Genomic DNA, 27,484 nt, shown 5'->3' on the forward strand with positions numbered 1-27,484 from the left:
ATACAAGCTTGGACAGAAAGTTAATAATGACACCAATTTTTTTTTAAATGGAATTGTTTAGTACTGTTTTACCATTTGTTTACTGTAAAAAGTGTTTATACTGTTTATACTTTCAATTAACAAATTGAAGTCTTGTGAAAGGTTGACAGGATAACTGGCATTAACTGTCAAAATCATTTCAAACTATTGAAGTTAGCTTACAGAATAAACATGTCAATCAACCCATATGATTTTTGCTGTAATATTTTTGTTTTGAAAAGTCACTGTGACTGATAGAAAAGTGATGGTTTTAGCAACATTTTAACCTGTCTGAATGCTAATAATCATTTTGCGTCGGGGGGCGAAGCTGAACCCCCCACCAGGACTTTGTCCTGGACCTACCGGGGCCTGCGGCCCCTGGACCCTGGCTACTAGGTTTTTCTGATTTCAAAAGTTGGCAGGTATGGGATAGATACGAAACCATCGATACTGCCGATAGCAGATTTCTGCTGTATTTTGGATTCTCAAATCAAAATATCGATACTTTTGATACTTTACTTATTTGAGGTAATGTGTATCATTAACAGAAGTGGAAAAGTAGTAACTAAACTTATGAAAGAGGTAGTAATGTGTTGAGTGTTGTTTGCATGTTTAGTATTTACATGGTATTGTAAATGTGTGTTATATATATATATATATATATATATATATATATATATATATATATATATATATATATATATATATATGCCACGTGGCGCGGTTGGGATATATAAATATAATATATAATATATAAAGGGGTGGAAAAGTGACTATTACCTGCAGAGCAAACATTAGCTAACCAGAAGGCAATAACAATGTAAACAAAAAACACCTGCTTAAAAGATCTAATACAAATGTCCCTGAGGAATGTAAGGGGGGAGTACTGTAATTACCTAACGTTACATTATTATTTTCCATAACAATTTAGCCCCCTCCACAATATTAACCCGACGTTAAAACAGAACTAGCTATTTATTGATTAGCAATTGCCGAATCATGTAACATTAGCTTAATGCTAACAAGCCAGGTTACTATCACATTCTGTAACAGACAAATAATTTCATGTAGGCTAACGTTACCTACCTGCTACCTCTGTCTTTTCTCGTTTCTACTCCTCTTCTTTTCTCTTTTTTCTTCCTTGGGCACCTGACAGTTTTGGCCGTTTTGACATCTTGTGTTGATTTTTTGATGTGGTGACGTCCAAAAAGAGTCATGATACGGGAAGGGAGAAGGGTGGGGGGGTGGTTGGGCGTAATGTTATAACAAATAATATTTCTATTAAATAGGCTTTACTTTGCATTTTAATTAACGTGGGATTATTTTTTGTATTTAGAAATAATAGTACCAACTTTCTTTCTTTTTTTTTTTTTCTCCAACATTTGTGGCACTGGCGTGGCGCCCCCTGATGGACGGCGCCCTTAGCATTTGCCTATACGGCCTATGCCACGGGCCGGCCCTGCCTTGATGTGTGTCAAAACTCTAGTGGTATGCCAAATAATCACTTGATAAAGTACAGTGTTTTATGTTCCTATATGGAAATGTAAAGTGGCCAAAAATATGAAATATACTTGATGAATACAACCTCTGTCTTGTTTTTAATGAATACTTAGGCCTACTACGCCATTGTGTTTTAATGAGAGTCTTTATGGTGGGGCTTGAAGAGCCCCGTTTTTTTCTGAAAGGGCTACTTAATTTAACGTTAATTTAAGTAAAGCAAGTAGTTAATTATTCACGATTGATTAAACTTCAAACATGTGATGATTATGGCTTTAAAAATGAATGGTTTGACATCACAATTTCCTCCCAGAGGGCCACAATTGAGGCATGAACACAATCGAGCATCAAAAAAAGGAGCCGACGTTTGCGATGGTTTGTAAAAGAAACAATGACATTTATTTAATTTTTTTTTTCTTCTTCTCAGCACTCCGCTCAGTCCGTTGTGCCCATAGACCACATGTAGAACAGTTATATTATAAAAATGGCTTTTTAACTTGTACACCCAAAGCAACAACAAAATATCTCGAAAATATGTTTGCTAAAAATACCGACAGGGGTTTTCTTCACACGCCGTTACTGGGAGAATAGCTTCTGCGATGAGTATGTCGCCTTTTTTTTGTTTTTTTTGTTGCTGCGGCTCACGTCGTCCTCCCGGTTCTTCTGTGTTCCACCTCATGTACTTCGTTTTAGGCACTTACCAACCGCAACGCAGCATCTCTCCCCCCCGCCCCCCATGCCCCCCTGACACCCGTTTCGTGAAAGGTTACACTGTCATCCAACGTGTTCGTGTAAAAGCCAATTGAAAAGTGTTCCGGATACAGAGGATTCGTGGGTAACATAATATATACCAATATGTCCATGAAAAAACCAAAGGATCCGTTGTAAATAGAAAAAGAGGGGGATCATCAAAAGGCTTTACACCATAGTTCACTGTTATTTGTCTAGTCTACTAAATCTCCTTTCCCCCCGGTACAGACAGGTGTTATTATTGTATCGCTAACTCGTCTATGGGTGTTTGACAAAGCACAGACGGTATTGCTTGGGACCACACGGACATTTCCACAACTCTTGGACAAATTTAACAGTCAGTTACACGAGAACCCAACCTCCTCCTCCTCTTCCACCGTCCCCACCTTCCTTTCTGCGCTTAAATAATGTCTTCCGGCAGTCAATGCCCCGTTCGCTTGACGTATTTGCCTCGCCGGATGGTACAGTTACAAAGCAAACCCCACACCCTCAGTCGGGGGTTTAAGCTGGGAGAGCAGCACAGTTCTATCCCAGTCCGATAATAGTGTCTGAGTTGTCCACCCTTGCCCCGAAGTCACGTCTCCCTAAAAGGCGTCGTCGGACACGTTTATGACCGTGGCTTTCACTTCCGCTCCGCTCGGCAGCGCCCTACCCGAAAACCACAGCCTGGTAAAAAAGGGTGCGTGTCCAGGGGACAGCAAAGCTTTGGAGTCGCATTTCCTTAAATCCCCATTAAGTTGGCGGATCCTCAGAGTCGCATAAATAAGCAGGCAGCCCACTGAAATCCCGGCCAAGAGCACACCAAAGGCGGTGATTAGCGCCGTGTCCCATTTTTCCGTTTCCTTGGCCAAGAGCTCTAATCCCTTGGTGGTGACACTGACGCATTTGGTGTCGTGCTTGTAGTGGATGCTGCGGACGTCCACGCACACTTTGTACTGAGTGGCGGGGCTGAGGCGCGTCAGGTTGTAGATTTGGACGTCGGACGGCACCCTGGTGGAAAAGGAGGCGGCCGGATGGTTCGCGTTTGACGGGGCGTACCACTTGATGTTAGGAGCCAGAGTGCCCGGGCTGGCCTTCCAGGAAATCAGGATGGAGTTTGTCCCCACTGTATTGATCTGGAGACTGAGAGAACCGTTTGGAGCTTGGGGGAAGTATCCGTTCACCTCTACCGACACTGACTTCAGGTCAGCTCCGACCAGGTTGTGAGCAACACACGTGTAAGGGCCCGCTTCTTTTTCAGTGATGTCATAGATGTCGAAGGTCCCTTCCGGATGCATGTAGAACTTATCGGACACCGTGTTGGGGAGAACTTTACCCCCGGACGGTGTGATCCAGTAGATGTCTGGCTCCGGTTCAGCAAATGCCCGGCAATGGAGCGACACCGAGCTCCCGCTGTGCACTTTAATATGCCCGGGCATGCTTTCCGGGGAGATAAGCGGCAGACAAATCTCCATCATCTCCCTGAAGTGCACCTGTCGGACATGCTGGCCTTCGTACTCCGGGGGCTCCACACAGTACAAGGAGTCGGGCTCCATGAAGCGGATGTTGGTCTTGTTCATGTTCATCCAGCGTACCACGCAGTCACAGCGGATGGGGTTGCTGTGCATACTAACCTCTCTGAGGTTCGGGAGCGACTCCACGGTTATTCTGTGGAGCGCACTGAGCGCATTGCCGTTCAGCATTAGGGTTTCCAGCCGAGGCAGTTTGTAGAACGCGTTTGGGTGAATGTAGGAGAGTTTAGGATTGTTGGTGGCTTCTATTTTGGTCAGCTCAGGCAGATTATTCAGTGCAAAGCTGTCGATGGAAACAAGCTCCGGCATGCTATTAATCCCGAGCTCTTTCAAATGCAGCATGTCCACAAAATCCCCTCGCTGTATCCTTGCTATTGGGTTTTTATTTAGATCCAAAAACTTCAGGTTTTTTGCATTTCTCAGGGCGGAATGTGGCACCTCGGGGAACGTGTTATCATAGAAAGAAATGCTCTCCAAGTTATCAAGGCCGGCCAAAGCCCTTTCCGGGAGCTGAGACAGGTTCATTCTGGTGAGAACCAGACTGCGCAGGCTGCTGAGAGGTTTGAAGTTCATCTCGTCGATGGACAGCACCGGGTTCTCTCCGATCATCAGAATCTCCAGATTGGGCATGGGGTCGAACCACTCTCTGCGAATGGTTTGCAGCTTGTTGGAATTGAGGTGTAGCCGCAGAAGCCTGCCGAGACCTTGAAAAGCCAGTTGGGAAATGGAGGAGATGAGGTTGTGATTGAGATAGAGCTCTTGAAGATTAGCCAGCTCTGCCAGACAGCGGTCGGGCAGCTCTTGTATTCGGTTCTCCTCCATGTGTAGGGACAGCAGCTGAGGCAGAGTCCCAAGATGGACGTCGCTCATGGACGAGACGTTGTTTTGCGAGAGATCAATCTCTGTGATGTTGGCCAGGTAATCCAAGGGTTTGTCGATTCTGACCACATTGTTTGTCTGTAGGAGCAGTACTTGGGTGCCGACGGGTAGTTTCTCTGGCAGATTAAATAGTCCCAGATCGTTGCAGTCAACAGTGTGTGCTTCCATGTATGCAGAACTGGGAGAAAACCAGGGTCTAATCTCGCATACGCAGAGTTTTGGGCAGTCTGGCCTTTTGTCGGTGGCCACGACAAAAGAGGCCAAGGCCAAGCCGACAAAGAAACGATCCACGAACGACACGTCCTTCATATTGGTCTCCAGTCGGAAATTGGTCCTCGTAAATTATGTATTCTGGGCTGTTCACAGATGATGAATAATTTGTTGCATCTGCCGAGGCGAATGACTCACCACCTCTGCCACCACCTCCACCATCCACTGCGGCAGAGCTCCCAACTCCCGAGAGTTTCTTTTATTTTTTTTCTTCCTCTTGTTGTCTTGCCGTGCAATTGCCCTTGGAGGCGATGACTAATCACTCAAAGTCAGGGTGCGGGGCCAAGGCCGCAGTCAGTCGGACCACAGGAATCGGGACGTATGCTAAGCACACTTATCGGCGTCCGTGAAAGCTCTCCCGGCTCCCGGCGTCCACAGCCCAGTCCATGCCAACCTGGAGACAAACAAGACATAAATCAGGGTGGTTATTGCGTCACGTCACAAGAGGAGGATTTGGACATATTGACATTTATCACGGGCAGAGAGAATTACGTTGACATTTTAATGCAGAGCCCTGCTTTTTTAAAAAAAAAATGCTTGACCTTCATCTCCTTCAAAAAAGCATTTGTTCTATTATTGGTCAAAGCCGAGGCTTTATTAAGATTCCTAAATGGCACATATCCTGGAGATCAAGTCTCAGCCGCACAGCAAGCGGAACGCTCGGGAACGCTGGAAGATGTTTGTCACCATAGCAACAGGTCGACCGGCTGCAACCCGTTTTTTTTTCTCCCGCCGTTGTTTGGCGACACAAACAACGTCGGCAATGCAAATGTTTTGCTGACTGAGCGTAATTAAATACATTTGTCCGCTAATTGGATTGTAAAATGGTTATTCTTGACATTAGAGGGGGGGCTTACGTGGTAAACACACACAGGCCTGAGGTGGTGTGTAAATAGTTCCTTTATGTTTGCAAAGTACTGAATAATCAATGCAACAAAGGCGGCGTTTGCAAAACCCCTAATTCAGTGACGGTGTTGTTTGATTCAAATAAAAGGTCTCTGGCATGACATTTCTGGATGCTTCCTAATGAAGGGACGGGAACTCTTGATGATATTTTCGGGCCCTGCTGCTAGAGCAGCGGAGAGAGAGAGAGAGAGGGGGAAAAAAAAAAGGATGAAGTGTGGCGGCGTTTGCAAAACCCTAATTCAGTGACGGTGTTGTTTGATTCAAATACAAGGTCTCTGGCATGACATTTCTGGATGCTTCCTAATGAAGGGACGGGAACTCTTGATGGCGCTGTTGATATTTTCGGGCCCTGCTGCTAGAGCGGCGAAGAGAGAGAAAGGGAGGGAAAAAAAAGAGGATGAAGTGTGGCGGCGTTTGCAAAACCCTAATTCAGTGACGGTGTTCCATCCATCCATCCATCCATCTTCTTCCGCTTATCCGAGGTCGGGTCGCGGGGGCAGCAGCCTAAGCAGGGAAGCCCAGACTTCCCTCTCCCCAGCCACTTCGTCCAGCTCCTCCCGGGGGATCCCGAGGCGTTCCCAGGCCAGCCGGGAGACATAGTCTTCCCAACGTGTCCTGGGTCTTCCCCGTGGCCTCCTACCGGTCGGACGTGCCCTAAACACCTCCCGAGGGAGGCGATCGGGTGGCATCCTGACCAGATGCCCGAACCACCTCATCTGGCTCCTCTCGATGTGGAGGAGCAGCGGCTTTACTTTGAGCTCCCCCCGGATGACAGAGCTTCTCACCCTATCTCTAAGGGAGAGCCCTGCCACCCGGCGGAGGAAACTCATTTCGGCCGCTTGTACCCATGATCTTGTCCTTTCGGTCATAACCCAAAGCTCATGACCATAGGTGAGGATGGGAACGTAGATCGACCGGTAAATTGAGAGCTTTGCCTTCCGGCTCAGCTCCTTCTTCACCACAACGGATCGATACAGCGTCCGTATTACTGAAGATGCCGCACCGATCCGCCTGTCGATCTCACGATCCACTCTTCCCTCACTCGTGAACAAGACTCCGAGGTACTTGAACTCCTCCACTTGGGGCAGGGTCTCCTCCCCAACCCGAAGATGGCATTCCACCCTTTTCCGGGCGAGAACCATGGACTCGGACTTGGAGGTGCTGATTCTCATCCCAGTCGCTTCACACTCGGCTGCGAACCGATCCAGCGAGAGCTGAAGATCCTGGCCAGATGAAGCCATCAGGACCACATCATCTGCAAAAAGCAGAGACCTAATCCTACAGCCACCAAACCAGATCCCCTCAACGCCTTGACTGCGCCTAGAAATTCTGTCCATAAAAGTTATGAACAGAATCGGTGACAAAGGGCAGCCTTGGCGGAGTCCAACCCTCACTGGAAACGTGTCCGACTTACTGCCGGCAATGCGGACCAAGCTCTGACACTGATCATACAGGGAGCGGACCGCCAAAATCAGACAGTCCGATACCCCATACTCTCTGAGCACTCCAGTGACGGTGTTGTTTCATTCAAATACAACGTCTCTGGCATGACATTTCTGGATGCTTCCTAATGAAGGGACGGGAACTCTTGATGGGGCTGGTGATATTTTCTGGCCCTGCTGCTAGAGCGGCGAAGAGAGAGAAAGGGAGAAGAAAAAAAAGAGGATGAAGTGTGACGGCGTTTGCAAAACCCTAATTCAGTGACGGTGTTGTTTGATTCAAATACAACGTCTCTGGCATGACTTTTCTGGATGCTTCCTAATGAAGGGACGGGAACTCTTGATGGGGCTGCTGATATTTTCGGGCCCTGCTGCTAGAGCGGCGAAGAGAGAGAAAGGGAGAAAAAAAAAAAGAGGATGAAGTGTGGCGGCGTTTGCAAAACCCTAATTCAGTGACGGTGTTGTTTGATTCAAATACAACGTCTCTGGCATGACATTTCTGGATGCTTCCTAATGAAGGGACGGGAACTCTTGATGATATTTTTGGGCCCTGCTGCTAGAGTGGCGAAGAGAGAGAAAGGGAGAAAAAAAAAAGAGGATGAAGTGTGGCGGCGTTTGCAAAACCCTAATTCAGTGACCGTGTTGTTTGATTCAAATACGTCTCTGGCATGACATTTCTGGATGCTTCCTAATGAAGGGACGGAAACTCTTGATGGCGCTGCTGATATTTTCGGGCCCTGCTGCTAGAGCGGCGAAGAGAGAGAAAGGGAGAAAAAAAAAAAAGAGGATGAAGTGTGGCGGCGTTTGCAAAACCCTAGTTCAGTGACGGTGTTGTTTGTTTCAAATACAACGTCTCTGGCATGACATTTCTGGATGTTTCCTAATGAAGGGACGGGAACTCTTGATGGCGCTGGTGATAATTTCGGGCCCTGCTGCTAGAGCGGCGAAGAGAGAGAAAGGGAGAAAAAAAAAAGAGGATGAAGTGTGGCGGCGTTTGCAAAACCCTAATTCAGTGACGGTGTTGTTTGATTCAAATACAACGTCTCTGGCATGACATTTCTGGATGCTTCCTAATGAAGGGGCGGGAACTCTTGATGGCGCTGCTGATATTTTCGGGCCCTGCTGCTAGAGCGGCGAAGAGAGAGAGAGAGGGGAAAAAAAGAGGATGAAGTGTGGCGGCGTTTGCAAAACCCTAATTCAGTGACGGTGTTGTTTGTTTCAAATACAACGTCTCTGGCATGACTTTTCTGGATGCTTCCTAATGAAGGGACGGGAACTCTTGATGATATTTTTGGGCCCTGCTGCTAGAGCGGCGAAGAGAGAGAAAGGGAGAAAAAAAAAAGAGGATGAAGTGTGGCGGCGTTTGCAAAACCCTAATTCAGTGACGGTGTTGTTTGATTCAAATACAACGTCTCTGGCATGACATTTCTGGATGCTTCCTAATGAAGGGACGGGAACTCTTGATGGCGCTGCTGGTATTTTCGGGCCCTGCTGCTAGAGCGGCGAAGAGAGAGAGAGAGGGGAAAAAAAGAGGATGAAGTGTGGCGGCGTTTGCAAAACCCTAATTCAGTGACCATGTTGTTTGATTCAAATACAACGTCTCTGGCATGACATATCTGGATGCTTCCTAATGAAGGGACGGGAACTCTTGATGATATTTTTGTGCCCTGCTGCTAGAGCGGCGAAGAGAGAGAGAGAGTAAGGGAGAAAAAAAAAAAAGAGGATGAAGTGTGGCGACGGCTGCAAACCGAGAACAAGAAAAGAGAAATGGTTTCATTTCATCACAGTCGCCCGTTTCCACCTCAGTGGCCACAAGGGAGACGGCGGGGGAATAAAATAGGAGGAAAATATATAAATAAGTAGCCGGCGAACGCCGCGGAAAGCGCCGCCGTTTGCTCCGCCGGGCAAAGCCAAGCCGGGGGTTCATTTCTCAACCTTTTTGTTCCAGCCTTGAGTGGAGATGTGGAATGTGAGGCGAGTGTTTATTTATTTATTTTCTAACGCAAACTGGCACTTTAATAAGCTCCGTCACCCAGTGGTTCTTCGCCGAGGCTGCCGGGAGCGACGCCTGGCTCGTATTCCGTGACGCTACCAGAGAAGGGAGTCATTAGCCTCGTTACTTTTGTTTAACGCTATCTCGCCAGCGTTGATTAAACGTAGGACGGGATTAGGGCGGTTTATCTGAACAATTTGCAAGATGGCGCGGCGTGCTAACGGGAATAAACGTTGACGTTAATGCCCGTCAGCGGCACGCTCGTATCTGTGCGTGACGAATGCGTCTGCACGTGACTGCTACATGTAACGCAGACAGCAAATGTGCATGAGCATTATGGGTGTGGGGGAAAAATCGATTCGAATTCGAATCGCGATTCTTACGTTGTGCGATTCAGAATCGATTCTTGTTTTTTTAAATCGATATTTATATATATTTTATTTATTTATTTATTAGGGCCCGCAATGGGACATAAGGACCTATTGTTATTCGTTCGTTTTATTATTCTTTATTCTTCCGCCGCCACAACAAACTGTAATTTGACCCACTTAACATACTTCAAAACTCACCATATTTGACCCACACATCAGGACCTGCGAAAATTACCTTTTTTTTTACAAAAAAACGAACCCCACAACTCTAAATTGCGCTCTAGCGCCCCCTAGGAAAAAAAAAAAAACTAGACTGCCTATATCTCCCACTAGGAAGATCGGAGAGACATGAAACAAAAACCTGTATGTAGGTTTGACTTAGGCCTAGTTTTCATAATTGTATATCCTTGGGCAAAAATCAACAGGAAGTTGGCAATTCCCCCTTCAAGACAAAAAAGTACTAAAAACAGTCACTTTTGCCTCTTTGAGCTGTAATTTGACCCTCTTAACATGCTTCAAAACTCACCGACCTGAACGCACACATCAGGACTGGCAAAAACTGTGATCTAATAAAAAAATCTAACCCCAAATTCAAAAATTGCGCTCTACAGCAATTTTTAAATAAAACGGAGAAAAAACTGCTCCTCGGAAGAAAAAAATGACAAAACTGCCTGTAACTCCCACTGGGAAGGTCGGAGAGACATGAAACAAAAACCTCTCCGTAGGTCTCACTTAGACCTACATTTCATTAATTGACAACCCCCAGCAAAAATCTACAGGAAGTTTGCTATTCCCCCTTCAAAACAAATTTGTTTTAAAAACCGGTCACCTTCCTTCAAAAACGAACTCCTCTGAGCGCGTTTGTCGTTTCGCCTTCAAACTAACACAGGAGAGAGATTGAACCCTTGTGATTACAACAACAGAAGCGCTTTTTAATTAACTGCTCCGGTTTTGATTTTATGAGCCTTCAAAGACCCGCTTCACTGATGCTGCTGCGCTGCTTTTTTTTTAAGATGGCTGCTCAAAAGCAGGAAGCACCAACGTGCCCACACAATGCAGACAAGGTAGGTACACTAGACAAAAGTCTTGGGACACTTCAGATTAAAAGTAGACAAAAGTATTGGGACACTTAGGACTAGCACCTGCCAAATACGTGGGCCCGTCCAACGCTGCTTGCAGCTTTAATTATATTTTTTATTTAATTATTATTATTATTTTTTTATTAATCAGTCCAACAAAACAATACATATAATACACAATAAATAAAACAATTATATATGTATATATGTATATATATATATATATATATATATATATATATATATATATATATATATATATATATATATATATATATATACACATATATATATATATATATATATATATATATATATATATACACACATATATATATATACACACATATATATATATATATACATATATACATATATAATTGTTTTATTTATTTTTTTGTCCCACAAATTTGACAGCAACAAGCAACAAAAAAATAAATAAAACATCCATCCATCCATCCATTTTCTACCGCTTATTCCCTTTTGAGGTCGCGGGGGGCGCTGGAGCCTATCTCAGCTACAATCGGGCGGAAGGCGGTGTACACCCTGGACAAGTCGCCACCTCATCGCAGGGCTAACACAGATAGACAGACAACATTCACACTCACATTCACACACTAGGGACAATTTAGTGTTGCCAATCAACTTATACCCAGGTGCATGTCTTTGGAATTTGTAATTGTTTTATTTATTTTTTTGTCCCACAAACTGAAATAAATAAAAACAATTATATATATATATATATATATATATATATATATATATATATATATATATATAAAATTGTTTTATTTATTTTTTTGTTGCTTGTTGCTGGACAAAAAAATAAATAAAACAATTATATATATATATATATATATATATATAAATTAAATAAAACAATTATATATGTATATATATATATATATATATATATATATATATATATATTTATATATATATATATATATATATACATATATATATACATATATAATTGTTTTATTTATTTTTTTGTCCCACAAATTTGACAGCAACAAGCGAATGATGGCATCCTCAATGCAATGTAGCGTCCTCGCTTGCGATCAAGTGGCTAACATCCCCCCTACGATGCTGTTTCTAAATCACTAATCCTCACTTCTATGACGGCAAATGAACTACGTCTCTTACAAGTAGTCTTATCACTGGAAGACAAGGAATAGCTGAAGATGTGACACCACCCACCATAGGCAGATATGATAACCTAAGTATCGACAACAATGATACCAAGTTTAGTACCAGTATATGGTCGATAATACAGTGATTAGATGGACTTTTTGTATTACCACAAAATAGTTTTTTGTCATATTTGTTATTGTTTACAAACCAATAGTAGTCTTCAGTTACTTTGTGCTATTGACATGGTATACTGTACTACCAGTATATGGTCAATACAACAGTGTAGGGCTGCAATGATTTATTGATTATTTTGATTAGAAGAAAGCTTTGATTTCTAATCCGTTGCTTTCATCACGTTTTTTGTCATTTTGGTTATTGTTAAAAAACTCAAAAAATAAGAGCCAATAGTAGTTTTTGTTTAAGAATGTTACACTATTTACTTTATTATCAATTGTGTGTGTAAGAATTTATTAATGAAAACTACAACTAAGATGCACGTTACAATCAAACAGCTGGTTCTTGGTAAGTACAATACTTGTAGCATGAACACTTTTTATGGCGCAACAAAGACTGAACAACATAAATAACACACTACTGCCACCAGTCTTTTGTAATTGAGACTCAGAAATGTGATAATAAAACAGGACGTGATAACTGGACAGCAGTTATCATAATGAGATCATTTTTAAATGTTGCATTAACCAATGAGATTTTATTATCAAAAACCATGAATATTTATTAAGAAACACAAAGTACCAAAAATTGGTACTGTCGGAGGCAGATATTTACATATATCCGAATTTAAGTGTTACTTCTTTTATTTCATAATCATATTACAAAACAGCTAGTGTTTTTCTTCCAATTGTGGTCTTTTGGTTGTATGCAAAAACTGTGTGCTTAACCTTGAGTGAGGAATGTAAGAAAGAGAGATAATGGGCATGTGTTTTGGCTGGAGGGACATGACTGCCAGGGTGGGAGGAAGGGAGACTTAAGAGGGGAGAGGGTTTTTCGGGGCGGGGGGCAGACCATCTTGGCGGCGCGATTGAATGTTCTATGCTGGACTGGTCTCAATGTATATATGCAAAGCTTTGCAAATATATTACAAAATACCTATTCTGTCTCTGGTGGTTTTTTTCTACTCAGCTTTAAGTGTCGTAAAGAGCTTGGGAGCGACTTGTGACTTGAATTCCCTGAGAGGAACAACTGGTCCAAATGCAACAGTACCTTTAAGTAATGATGTGTGGTACTACTGATTTTCTTTCTTATCCAAAACCAGGTAAAATTCAGACCAGTATCTGCAATACCGATCCGATACCAATGGTTTGTGCAAGTATAACTAATGTGTCTGCTGACATTTAAAAAGTTATTTTTTCTCAAATAATAATAAATCCAGCTAAAAAAAACAGTAAAAATTTAAGAAAACATGAATGTAAAGAGCAAAGGCTGAAAATGTAAACTAATAATTAATAGTATTATACTTAGTCATCTATAAAACAAAGTGTTGTCGTTAAAAGCATATAATATCTGTTTTTAGCATTTTTTAAATCAAATAAATCTCAAAATGGCCCCCTCATACTTGACTTTTCAGTAAAAAAAAATAAAAAAATAAAATATACTTAAAATACACACAAAGGTTAGTTTGTAAATTAAATTAAAACATAAAATACTAACTTATGAAATATTTAGAAAATAAATAAATAAATAACACTCTTAAAAGTGAAACTGAACATTAATATGCATTTGGTACAGGCAGAATTTTTGACACATTATGCGGTTACATAATTATATAATCATTATTATTATTACTTGTATTCTATTCTTACATGGGAAAAAACAACAGTAAAAATGTAAGAAAAAGAGCAAAGAAAACAAAAACGGTACCTAATGAGAAAACGCTGTAATATTCTAACTAATAATTGTTAATAAAATACTTAGTAACCTATAATACAAAGCTGAGAAATTATCTCTTTTTAGCAGTTTTTTAGAAAAAATAATAATAATATCAATGTGGTCCCCGCGCACTTTCACACAATTGTATCATTATTATTATTATTTTTATTATATTCTTACATGGGAAAAAAAAAAATCTAATGAGAAAACACTGAAATGTTCTAAATTAATAATAATGTACTTAATATATCTCTTTTTAGCACTTTTTTAGGAAAAAAAATAATATATCAATGTGGCCCCTGCGTAGTTTTGCTATTCAATATGCGGCCCTTGGTGGAAAAAGTTTGGACACCCAAAAAGTATCGATATTTTGATTTGAAAACCGATACTAGAGAATAAAAATCGGTTGGTATCGATATTTCAGTATGGATCCGCACATCACAACCGTTAAGTACGGTGTGGATTCTCAGGTACCAGGAATTGGTACCGTTTCGGTTCAAATGTGAACGGTACCCATCTCTAATTATAATACAAATGGTGCGATATGTTTCTGCATATGTCAGCAGCCAAATTAGGAGCTTTTATCAATCAATCAATCAAACTTTAATCACATACTGTTCGTACGCACACAGATACCAAACACAAACACACACACACACACACACACACACACACACACAACATACATACACATGCAACGATATGGACATATGATTGCATGGCTGAGTACAGAGGAGCCATGTGAGTAAACACTATCACAGGAGCCATCTGCATAAATAAATAAATAAAAAAATATATAAAAAAAATGAATATACAGTAAATCAATAAATACATAAAATTAAATAAAATATTGCATAACTAATAGGAAAAAAAGTGAAATACAAATGACTTCAATAGAATTAATCGATATTAGGTAAAAGCCAAATCAAAAAGGTGGGTCTTAAGCCTTCTCTTAAAAACATGATTGTTCTCCAGCAAGCTGTTCCATAGATGGGGGTCATAATGGTGGAAAGATGCCATCCCGTGACTTTGTGTCCTGACTTTTGGAATAATTAGGGGATGAGAGCCGGAGGTTCTCAGGGCCCGAGAAGGTTCATAGGGTAAAAGCAAATCTGAAAGATGAGAGGGCCCAATACCATAAAAAAAAACATTTTTAAACCATAAGAAGAACCTTAAAATTGATCCTGAAACACACGGGGAGCCAAAGCAGAGATTTTAAAACTGGTGTAATGTGAGCCCGCCTTCTGGTCTTTGTCAGGACATGTGCCGCTGAATTTTGGAGTAATTTCAAAGGTGCAATAAGCTTTTTAGGAAGACCAGAAAGAATGACGTTACAATAATCTATAAAACTTGTAATAAAAGCATGCATTAGCATCTCCGTGTTGCCCTGAGAGAGAATTGGGCGAACTCTGGCTATATTCTTAGGATGATAAAAACCTATTTTTGTTATATTTTTTATAACCTGTTTGAAATGGTTCTGTTATCATATACAGGCCAAATAATACAGGTAAAAGCCAGTAAATTAGAATATTTTGAAAAACTTGATTTATTTCAGTAATTGCATTCAAAAGGTGTAACTTGTACATTATATTTATTCATTGCACACAGACTGATGCATTCAAATGTTTATTTCATTTAATTTTGATGATTTGAAGTGGCAACAAATGAAAATCCAAAATTCCGTGTGTCACAAAATTAGAATATTACTTAAGGCTAATACAAAAAAGGGATTTTTAGAAATGTTGGCCAACTGAAAAGTATGAAAATGAAAAATATGAGCATGTACAATACTCAATACTTGGTTGGAGCTCCTTTTGCCTCAATTACTGCGTTAATGCGGCGTGGCATGGAGTCGATGAGTTTCTGGCACTGCTCAGGTGTTATGAGAGCCCAGGTTGCTCTGATAGTGGCCTTCAACTCTTCTGCGTTTTTGGGTCTGGCATTCTGCATCTTCCTTTTCACAATACCCCACAGATTTTCTATGGGGCTAAGGTCAGGGGAGTTGGCGGGCCAATTTAGAACAGAAATACCATGGTCCGTAAACCAGGCACGGGTAGATTTTGCGCTGTGTGCAGGCGCCAAGTCCTGTTGGAACTTGAAATCTCCATCTCCATAGAGCAGGTCAGCAGCAGGAAGCATGAAGTGCTCTAAAACTTGCTGGTAGACGGCTGCGTTGACCCTGGATCTCAGGAAACAGAGTGGACCGACACCAGCAGATGACATGGCACCCCAAACCATCACCCAACCATGCAAATTTTGCATTTCCTTTGGAAATCGAGGTCCCAGAGTCTGGAGGAAGACAAGAGAGGCACAGGATCCACGTTGCCTGAAGTCTAGTGTAAAGTTTCCACCATCAGTGATGGTTTGGGGTGCCATGTCATCTGCTGGTGTCGGTCCACTCTGTTTCCTGAGATCCAGGGTCAACGCAGCCGTCTACCAGCAAGTTTTAGAGCACTTCATGCTTCCTGCTGCTGACCTGCTCTATGGAGATGGAGATTTCAAGTTCCAACAGGACTTGGCGCCTGCACACAGCGCAAAATCTACCCGTGCCTGGTTTACGGACCATGGTATTTCTGTTCTAAATTGGCCCGCCAACTCCCCTGACCTTAGCCCCATAGAAAATCTGTGGGGTATTGTGAAAAGGAAGATGCAGAATGCCAGACCCAAAAACGCAGAAGAGTTGAAGGCCACTATCAGAGCAACCTGGGCTCTCATAACACCTGAGCAGTGCCAGAAACTCATCGACTCCATGCCACGCCGCATTAACCCAGTAATTGAGGCAAAAGGAGCTCCAACCAAGTATTGAGTATTGTACATGCTCATATTTTTCATTTTCATACTTTTCAGTTGGCCAACATTTCTAAAAATCCCTTTTTTGTATTAGCCTTAAGTAATATTCTAATTTTGTGACACACGGAATTTTGGATTTTCATTTGTTGCCACTTCAAATCATCAAAATTAAATGAAATAAACATTTGAATGCATCAGTCTGTGTGCAATGAATAAATATAATGTACAAGTTACACCTTTTGAATGCAATTACTGAAATAAATCAAGTTTTTCAAAATATTCTAATTTACTGGCTTTTACCTGTATATTGTGATATGTATCGCAAAAGGCTTCAATAAATATCGCGATACAGATTTTAGGCCTTTTAAAGCAAGAAAAAAAAAGGTTGGCTCGGACAAAAGTGCTCATATCGTCGGGGCGGACAGCGCTCTGAGATCGATGCGTGCAATTTGTCCGAGAATTGCATAATCAACAGCTGGAAATGTACGCCGAAAGGCTGGAAAGTGTACAAACACGTCTTTGTAGGTCAGAGCGAGGTGCTCAGTCATGGAGCTAAGTTGCCACACGGAGAGGGACTTGTGTGGTCTGTCGGCGTGTAACGACTCGCGTAATCGCGTTTTTTTTTTCACCGCGGTAAAGCGCAGAGGCGTCGCGCAGACAACTGGCCCAACGTCGCCTGTTGACTTTGCAAACAACAACAACAACAGTCGTGCCTGAGTCATGGCGAGCGATAGCGCCCGTGAGAAGCCACTGCTCGTGGTTAAAGTCTCCTGTGTGGGAATACATGGAAGGACAAAGTGAATAAGGTCGTCCCTCAACATATTTTTAAGTGATGCACACCTGGGGATGGGCTAATTGGCACCACTTATCTGTGTCGAGGGTGTACCCTGCCTTCCGCTCGAGTGCAGCTGGGATAGGCTCCTGGGACAAGCGGTAGAAAAATGGATGGACATTTACCGCTCTTCTTTTAAGATGCAATTGCGATTCCGGTATTTTATTGAACCTGTTGTGTTAAAATGTACATGTGACACTGTTTCATGTCAGTACATCCCTCAATTATTACACTTTTTTAATGTATTTCAATCAATCAAACACAATTTGTTTGTACAGCCCTAAATCACAAGTGCTTCAAAGGGCTTTACAAACCACGACGACATTCCCTGATACGAACCAGCAAGGGTAAGGAAAAACTCCAAAAGCCAGAGTTGGGGGAAAAAGAAGAAACATTGGGAGACCGACTGCAATTGATGCCGAGTGGATACAGTTATTGAATTGTACTCATTATTTATTATGTATATATATATATATATATATATATATATATATATATATACATACTTTTTTTTTTGTATTTATATATATATTTATTTATATATACTGTATACATATTTTTTTTTTAATTTAATTTAATTTATATATATATATATATATATATATATATATATATATATATATATATATATATTTTCTTTTTTTTTGTGGTTTGTTTGTATTTATATATATATTTATTTATATATACTGTATACATATATTTTTCTTAATTTAATTTAAATATATATATATATATATATATATATATATATATATATATATATATATTTTTTTTTTTTTTTTTTTTTTTTTTTTTTTGTTTGGTTTTTTTTGTTTGGTTTTTTTGTATTTATATATATATTTAATTAGATATACTGTATACATTTTTTTTTTAAATTTAATTTATTTATATATATATAAAAATTTAATTTATTTATATATGTATATATATATATATATATATATATATATAAATTAAATTAAATGAAAAAAATATATGTATACAGTATATATAAATAAATATATATATAAATACAAAAAAAATGTATATATATATATATATATACATACATAATAAATAATGAGTACATATATATATATATATATATATATATATATATATATATATATATATGTATTTTTATATATATATTATATATATATATATATATATATATATATATATATACATATATAAATAAATTACATTTTTATATATATAAATAAATTAAATAAAAAAAAATATATGTATACAGTATATATAATTAAATATATATATAAATACAAAAAAACCAAACAAAAAAACCCCAAAAAATACAAAAAAAATAAAAAAAAAAAATACAAAAAAAAAATAAAATAATAATATATATATATATATATATATATATATATATATATAGACAAAACCCAAAACCAGTGAAGTTCGCACAATCAATCAATCAATCAATGTTTATTTATATAGCCCTAAATCACAAGTGTCTCAAAGGGCTGCACAAGCCACAACGACATCCTCGGTATAGCCCACATAAGGGCAAGGAAAAACTCACCCCAGTGGGACGTCGATGTGAATGACTATGAGAAACCTTGGAGAGGACCGCATATGTGGGTAACCCCCCCCCTCTAGGGAGACCGAATGCAATGGATGTCGAGTGGGTCTAACATAATATTGTGAGAGTCCAGTCCATAGTGGATCCAGCATAACAGTAAGAGTCCAGTCCACAGTGGGGTCAGCAGGAAACCATCCCGAGCGGAGACGGGTCAGCAGCGCAGAGATGTTCCCAACCAATATACAGGCGAGCGGTCCACCCCGGGTCCCGACCCCGGACAGCCAGCACCCCATCCATGGCCACCGGATCTGTGTGTCTTCCCCTCCACAAGGGATAGGGGGCAGCAGAGGAGAAAAGAAAAGAAACGGCAGATCAACTGGTCTAAAAAAGGGGGGCTATTCAAAGGCTAGAGTATACAAATGAGTTTTAAGATGGGACTTAAATGTTTCTACTGAGGTAGCATCTCTAATTGTTACCGGGAGGGCATTCCATAGTGCTGGAGCCCGAATAGAAAACGCTCTACAGCCCGCAGACTTTTTTTGGGCTCTGGGAATCACTAATAAGCCGGAGTTCTTTGAACGCAGATTTCTTGCCGGGACATATGGTACAATACAATCGGTAAGATAGGCTGGAGCTAGACCGTGTAGTATTTTATACGTAAGTAGTAAAACCTTAAAGTCGCATCTTAAGTGCACAGGAAGCCAGTGCAGGTGAGCCAGTATAGGCGTAATATGATCAAACTTTCTTGTTCTTGTCAAAAGTCTAGCAGCCGCATTTTGTACCAACTGTAATTTTTTAATGCTAGACATAGGGAGACCCGAAAATAATACGTTACAGTAATCGAGACGAGACGTAACGAACGCATGAATAATGATCTCAGCGTCGCTAGTGGACAAGATGGAACGAATTTTAGCGATATTACGGAGATGAAAGAAGGCCGTTTTAGTAAGACTCTTAATGTGTGACTCAAAGGAGAGAGTTGGGTGGAAGATAATACCCAGATTCTTTACTGAGTCGCTTTGTGTAATTGTTTGGTTGTCAAATGTTAAGGTGGTATTATCAAATAAATGTCGGTGTTTAGCAGGACCGATAATCAGCATTTCCGTTTTCTTAGTGTTGAGTTGCAAGAAGTTAGCGGACATCCATTGTTTAATTTCATTAAGACACGCCTCCAGCTGACTACAATCCGGCGTGTTGGTCAGCTTTAGGGGCATGTAGAGTTGGCTGTCATCAGCATAGCAATGAAAGCTAACACCGTATTTGCGTATGATGTCGCCTAGCGGCAGCATGTAAATACTAAAGAGTGCAGGGCCAAGAACCGAACCTTGGGGGACTCCGCACGTTACCTTAACATAGTCCGAGGTCACATTGTTATGGGAGACGCATTGCATCCTGTCAGTAAGATAGGAGTTAAACCACGACAAGGCTAAGTCTGACATACCAATACGTGTTTTGATACGCTCTAATAAAATATTATGATCGACGGTATCGAAAGCAGCGCTAAGATCAAGAAGCAGCAACATAGATGACGCATCAGAATCCATCGTTAGCAGTATGTGTAATGTGTAAATAAAAACAGAATACAATGATTTGCAAATCCCTTTCAACTTATATTCAATTAAATAGACTGCAAAGACAAGATATTTAATGTTCCAACTGAGAAACATATTTTTTGTTTTGCAAATAGTCATTAACTTAGATTTCAATGGCAGCAACACGTTGCAAAAAAGTTGGCACAGGGGCATTTTTACCACTGTGTTACATGGCTTTTCCTTTTAACAACACTCAGTAAACGTTTGGGAACTGAGGAGACACATTTTTGAAGCTTTTCAGGTGGAATTATTTCCCATTTCTTGCTTGATGTACAGCTTAAGTTGTTCAACAGTCCGGGGGTCTCTGTTGTGGTATTTTAGGCTTCATAATGGGAGACAGGTCTGGACTCCAGGCAGGCCAGTCTAGTACCCGCACTCTTTTACTATGAAGCCACGCTGTTGAAACACATGGCTTGGCATTGTCTTGCTGAAATAAGCAGGGGCGTCCATGATAACGTTGCATGGATGGCAACATATGTTGCTCCAAAACCTGTATGTACCTTTCATTAATGGTACTGTTTTTTTTTTCTTTCAAACTGTCATTGCTCAAAACATAATATTGAATCAAAATCAATGTTATTATGAATTATTGACCTAACCAAGGTTCCCAGTACTTCACATTAAATATTCCACTTTGAAAAATATTTTTGGTGGAAGATTTTGCATATTTAGTGTGTTTGCCATTAAAAACATAGTTTTGTTTGACAAAAAAGGGCGGAAAACAAACAAACAAAAAAAAAAAACATAAAAAAAACTAAAACATTTTGAAATGAGGGATAGATGTGAAGTTGATGTAGACTCCAGGGATTTAAGCGTTAAATATAAAATGTATGTATGCCCTAGCACACCATTATCATCATTTCATGACCCAAGCAAAACACTTTTTACACTTTTGTACTGAAATAAATACAACTTATTAAATAAAAACATTGAAAAAACTACCAGCAGCGGTAAAGTTTGGATCCATAAAGGAAAGAAGAAAGTGAATGAATGTTTATAACTGAATACATTTACATATGCATACACTGCAAAAAGTCAGTGTTCAAAAACAAGAAAAAATAACACAAAAATGAGGGGTATTTTACTTGAACTAAGCAAAATTATCTGCCAAAATTTGGCTCGTCAAGACTTTCCAAAACAAATAAAATTAGCTAACCTCAAAGAACCCAAAAATACCTTAAAATAAGTATATTCCAGAGGTGTGGACTCGAGTCACATGACTTGGACTCGAGTCAGACTCGAGTCATGAATTTGATGACTTTAGACTCGACTTGACAAAATGTAAAAAGACTTGCAACTCGACTTAGACTTTAACATCAATGACTTGTGACTTCACTTGGACTTGAGCCTTTTGAATTGACATGACTTGACATGACTTGCTACTTTCCCCAAAACCCAAAGATGAAAAAGTTATTCGGGAGCGCTCCGTATTTTTCATTGTGTACTTGTCTATCAGCGTTGTGTGTGTCAGCTGGTGTGGTCTCAGTACAACAGCCAATCAAATTAGATCTACTTTGTTTTCATCACACAGCATTCATCCAATCAAATTGCAGGACAACCAACGAAGAAGACATGTCCAAACCACACGCCAGTGAACAAAAAATGATACCTAAAATAATTTCGTTTGGGTATAAAAATTACGAGGTGGTCAACACAAAACGGTTTGCAGTATGCAACACATGCGGTTCGAAAATTACTGATGGAGAGGCAACAACTTCCAACTTCGTCCGGCATTTGAAGTTGCACAAAGAACGGTAAGTTTTGAATGTAAGATAACGTTTATTGGCTAAGTAACGTGACTTTTATTTGCTGTGTAGTTAAATCAGTGAGGCTGTAAACTCACTGCTAACGTTATAACGTTATTGCAAACACGGGAATCTGTTGCAGTTCACTACCTTATTCATACTTTTTGTTCAGTGATTTTTTTTAAGCAGGGTTACGTTAGTCAATATATCACACGTAACGTTAGACGGCGGTCAGCAGCACCGCGTATTTTAGCCACCTAAAAAAAGACAAAAATAGTAAAATAAAGGTCAGTTAAAATGTATACTATATTATGAATATGTGTACCGTTTTAGCTAGCTTTCTGACATACTGTTGGTTGTTTACCTCAGTGGTCCCCAACCACCGGGCCGCGGCCCGGTACTGGTCCGTGGATCGATTGGTATCGGGCCGCACAAGAAATATTTTTTTTTCTTTTCTTTTTTTAATTAAGTCAACATAAAAAACACAAGATACACTTACAAGTAGTGCACCAACCCAAAACAACTCTCTCCCCCCTTTTGTTCTGGGCATTGAACATGAAGACTCTTCCTTCACTGTTCCGAGTGGCCATGAGAGTCTTGGCAGTGCCTGCCTCCAGTGCTCCAGTGGAGCGAGTTTTCAGCCATGGTGGCATCATACTACGCCCCCATCGTGCACAAATGACTGACAGACTCTTGGCTAATTTGGTCTTTTGCAAATGCAATGCAGCATAGGGCCCTGACATATAAAAAGTACAACTTGTTATGTTCACGTATATGTCATGTTTTTTCAATGTTAACACTTTTGTACAAATAAGTGCATTTGCACTTTATTTTTCAATGTGTTTGTTCTGTAAAGGAATGAGTTGATGTTTAAAATGACTGGTTAATAGTGCTATTATAAAGTGCAATGTCAGCACAATTTTCTTTCCTGCAATTTCAAATGCACTTGTTTTAATAAATAAATACAGCGTTTGAAAAGCATACACAATCTGTGTTAATATATTAGTCTGTGGTTAAAAGGACTTGAAAGGACTCGAAACTCAAAATGCAGGACTTAGGACTTGACTTGAGACTTTCCAGTCTTGACTTTGGACTTGACTCGGGGCTTGCCTGTCTTGACTCGGGACTTGACTCGGACTTGAGGGCAAAGACTTGAGACTTACTTGTGACTTGCAAAACAATGACTTGGTCCCACCTCTGGTATATTCTCACTAATAACAAGTGCACTTTTCTTGGTAGAAAAAAAAAAGAGACCTTTTTGCTCAATATGTTGAAAAATATTCTTAAATTAAGTAAATGCTAGTGCCATTATCTTGACATAATGATATGCGCTCGGCATTACATTTCTTCAAACCAGCAAACTTATACTAAAAACTAATTTATTGTTCTTAATGGATGTCATGTCTGTGTAATCATGTTTTGTCTTAGTCATGTTTTGTTTAGTTTCTGGCTTTTCACTCCCTCGTCTTGTTTCCATGATTACCCATTAGTTTTCACCTGTCACGTCACGCACCTGTTTCACGTTTTGAGTCACGCACCTGTTTTCGTTAATCATATATGTAGTATTTAAGTTCAGTGTTTTCAGTTTGTCGTTCTGACGACATCCCCGCATTTATACTCTCCACACACTTATGACCGTTGCTACGCTTTTTCATGCCGTTTTTGTCCATGCCAAGTAAGTTTTGTTTATTATTGCCAAAGTAAGTTTTTGTTCCATGTTTATAGTCTTTTTGTTTTTCATAGTTTGTTCTCCGCCATTGTGCGCGCCTTTTGTTTACTTCCTTGTTTTGTAGTTATAGTGTTAAATAAAAATGTACTTACATTCCCGCCTCGCCCGAGCCAACTTTTCGTTGCATCCCGGAAAAGCTAACACCCAGGACCAAGTCTTGACAATGGAAAGGCAACAAGGCAACCGCGTGTTACTGTCGGGGTTTCCTAGCCGTTCAGGCAAATCGTATGGTTTAAAAAATGCGTTTTTCCATCGACAACATGACATCATCACGCAAAATGCGTACTCTTTCAGTCAATTAGCCTGGCCCCCGGCCAAATTTTTTTTAATTGTAATTTTGAGGAATTTACCTGAATGTTCATGAACTATATCTGTTCAAAATAGTTAGAAATATCACATGTCAAATGTTTAAATATTAACTGTCAGTTTACTGTACTGTGCCAACTGTAAATACTATATGAGTACGTATTTTCTATTGTTTCATTGAAAATAAAACTGCAAAGTCCATTTGGCTGTCATCTGTTTTAATTATGACACACAATTGTGTCAAAGTCATGATTTTTTTTTCATCCCTCAAATAAGAAATTATTACTTTAAAAAAGTAGTTTTATACTTATCCGATATTGTCCAACTCTTTAATTACCGATACCGATATCAACCGATACCGATATATGCAGTCGTGGAATTAACACATTATCATGCCTAATTTGGACAACCAGGTATGGTGAAGATAAGGTACTTTTTAAAAAAATTAATAAAATAAGATAAATCAATTAAAAACATTTTCTTGAATAAGAATTGTTTTGGTTATATTGTAAAGCTTACAAACGTTGCTTGGAGTGATGCATGAGGAATCCATACAAGTAGAAACGCTACGGACGATTAAAAGACGGAAAGGCACTTGCACTTCCGATTGAAAGCACTAAACAGAAGGAAATACCGCAGACGTTCACACCGCAGCACCTGAAGTGAGCAAACTCGTCCAAAAGATGGCGCCGAACAAGAACACACCACTTAAGTGTGTTAGCATGTGTTTAACGAAAACTATTTGCTCCATGAAATCCATGAAATATCCGCACCGTTTTATAAGCCGCAGGGTTCAAAGCGTATGAAAAAGTACCGAATATATTATACAAAATGTATAATAAATTCGACATAAAATTCAAAATAACTAAACAAAGCAAAAACTGCTTTTATTTCCCTGGTTGTGTGAACAAAAACACAAACTACAAAAACAATCTAATCACTGTCCCACATATACTGATACTATATTTTGTAGGGATGTCCGATAATGGCTTTTTGCCGATATTCCGATATTGTCCAACTCTTAATTACCGATACCGATACATACAGTCGTGGAATTAACACATTATTATGCCTAATTTGGACAACCAGGTATGGTGAAGATAAGGTACTTTTAAAAAAAATTAATAAGATAAATAAATTAAAAACATTTTCTTGAATAAAAAAGAAAGTAAAACAATATAAAAACAGTTACATAGAAACTAGTCATTAATGAAAATGAGTCAAATTAAGTGTTAAAGGTTAGTACTATTAGTGGACCAGCAGCACGCACAATCATGTGTGCTTACGGACTGTATCCCTTGCAGACTGTATTGATATATATTGATATATAATGTAGGAACCACAATATTAATAACAGAAAGAAACAACCCTTTTGTGTGAATGAGTGTAAATGGGGGAGGTAGGTTTTTTTGGGTTGGTGCACTAATTGTAAGTGTATCTTGTGTTTTTTATGTTGATTTGATTAAAAAACAAACAAAAAAAAAAACAATATTGATAATTTAAAAAAACATACCGATAATTTCCGATATTACATTTTAAAGCATTTATCGGCCGATATTATCGGACATCTCTAATATTTTGCATCGATTTGTCGATACTAGTATCGATCCAACCACCTGTGTTTACATTCAATAGCCATAGCCATAGCTTAGCAGTTAGCTATGCTTTTTGTTGTATCCCAATACGGTTTGTAATGTAGCATGTTTAGTTATGCCTTGTCTTCTGTTCTTCCAGTGATAATGGTACTTGCACAAAACTTTTGTGCCGCCGCGGAGGCGAGGATTAGTGATTTAGAAGCCGCACTTTGGAGACACATTAGCTGCTACGTTTCGTTCGCTCGACCGGACAATATAACAATATAACCATCGTATTAAAATCTAATTTATGTTATTTATATCAGTGGTTTTCAACCACTGTGCCGTGGGAAATTATGCAACTTCACCTAATTGGTCCAAACAATATTTTTTGCAAATCAATAAACATAATAATGTGCCGTTGTCTAGTGCCTGTGCTGTGTAGAGCTTGGCAGGGTAACCATGTAATAATACTCCATATCAGTAGGTGGCAGCACTTCTACATTGCTTTGTAGAAGTCGGAACGCGTCGAGGATGGTTTGTCGTGATCCCAATATGCAGACCACGACGGAAGACAGCGTGCGTCATGAAGCGTTTCGACACATTGCAAAACTGTATTGATACTGTGTCGATACTGTGTCACTAAATACTGACATCTGCTGGACATTAAAAATCCCTACAGGCAACCTATGGACCGACTCAACTGACACTGATTTTATGACCTAGTATATACAATAATATAAACCAAGTCATTATATTTAATTTAGGATTATTTCATATCTTCATTTAAATAAAAAAATATTTTTATCTTTTTTAGATACAGTCAATAAATAATGGGGGAGGGAGGTTTTTTGGGTTGGTGCACTAATTGTAAGTATATCTTGTGTTTTTTATGTTGATTTGATAAAAAAAAAAAAAAAAAAAAAAAAACCATACCGATAATAAAAAAAACGATACCGATAATTTCCGATATTATATTTTAACGCATTTATCGGCCGATAAAATCCCTACTTGTGAGTGTTGATGACACAGCTTTGCAACAGTTGATATTCTAGTTTCAAGCATGTTTTACTCAATATAGGTCATCAAATCTCAGCAACAAGCTGTAATATGTTACTGAGATCATTTAGGACCAAAACCCTTAAAACAAGTAAAACACTCTAACATAAAATCTGCTTAGTGAGAAGAATTATAAGCAAATATCACCCTTATTTGAGATATTTCATCTTACTTAGATTTCAGTTTTTGCAGTGTCCACATTTTTTTTTTTTTAATTAATTAAGTAATTTTTATGACAACCTTTTTCCAAAAACACAATGTAGAATGTGAGATATAACAGGATAATGCATACGTTTATCATTTTTTTTCAAAACGCTTACAAAAAAGTGGAACCCCAAAAATGTACTGTCACTGCTGTCAACAGAGGAGAAAAAATGCTTTTTTTAAAATAAATATATTATTTATAATGCAAGTTCGAGTATCATTGGCAAATTTTCACCTAGTCCCGGTCTTGGCACGCATATATGTGAACCAGTGACGTGCCATCATGGAAAGAAAAAAAATGTAAAAAGAAAAAAAAATAATTAAATTGTTATATGTATGCAGTGATTATACTATAAAGTTATTTTCCATTTAACTTCACCAGTTTTAG

General features: G+C 39.3%; 1 protein-coding gene across 1 annotated transcript in view; it reads right to left on the reverse strand.

Annotated features, from left to right (window-relative positions):
- Positions 1 to 2,259: 2,259 nt before the first annotated feature.
- The window catches only part of lrrn3b (leucine rich repeat neuronal 3b), an 86,070-nt gene continuing 60,845 nt past the window's right edge, over positions 2,260 to 27,484 (reverse strand). The window contains exon 2 of the mRNA XM_061961395.1: positions 2,260 to 5,319. Coding sequence (XP_061817379.1) covers positions 2,850 to 4,964 — 2,115 coding nt within the window. The 5' untranslated portion in view covers positions 4,965 to 5,319 and the 3' untranslated portion in view covers positions 2,260 to 2,849. The remainder of the gene's footprint in view (positions 5,320 to 27,484) is intronic.

Source organism: Nerophis lumbriciformis, linkage group LG05, assembly GCF_033978685.3.
Source record: "Nerophis lumbriciformis linkage group LG05, RoL_Nlum_v2.1, whole genome shotgun sequence".
NCBI classification, from domain to species: domain Eukaryota; kingdom Metazoa; phylum Chordata; class Actinopteri; order Syngnathiformes; family Syngnathidae; genus Nerophis; species Nerophis lumbriciformis.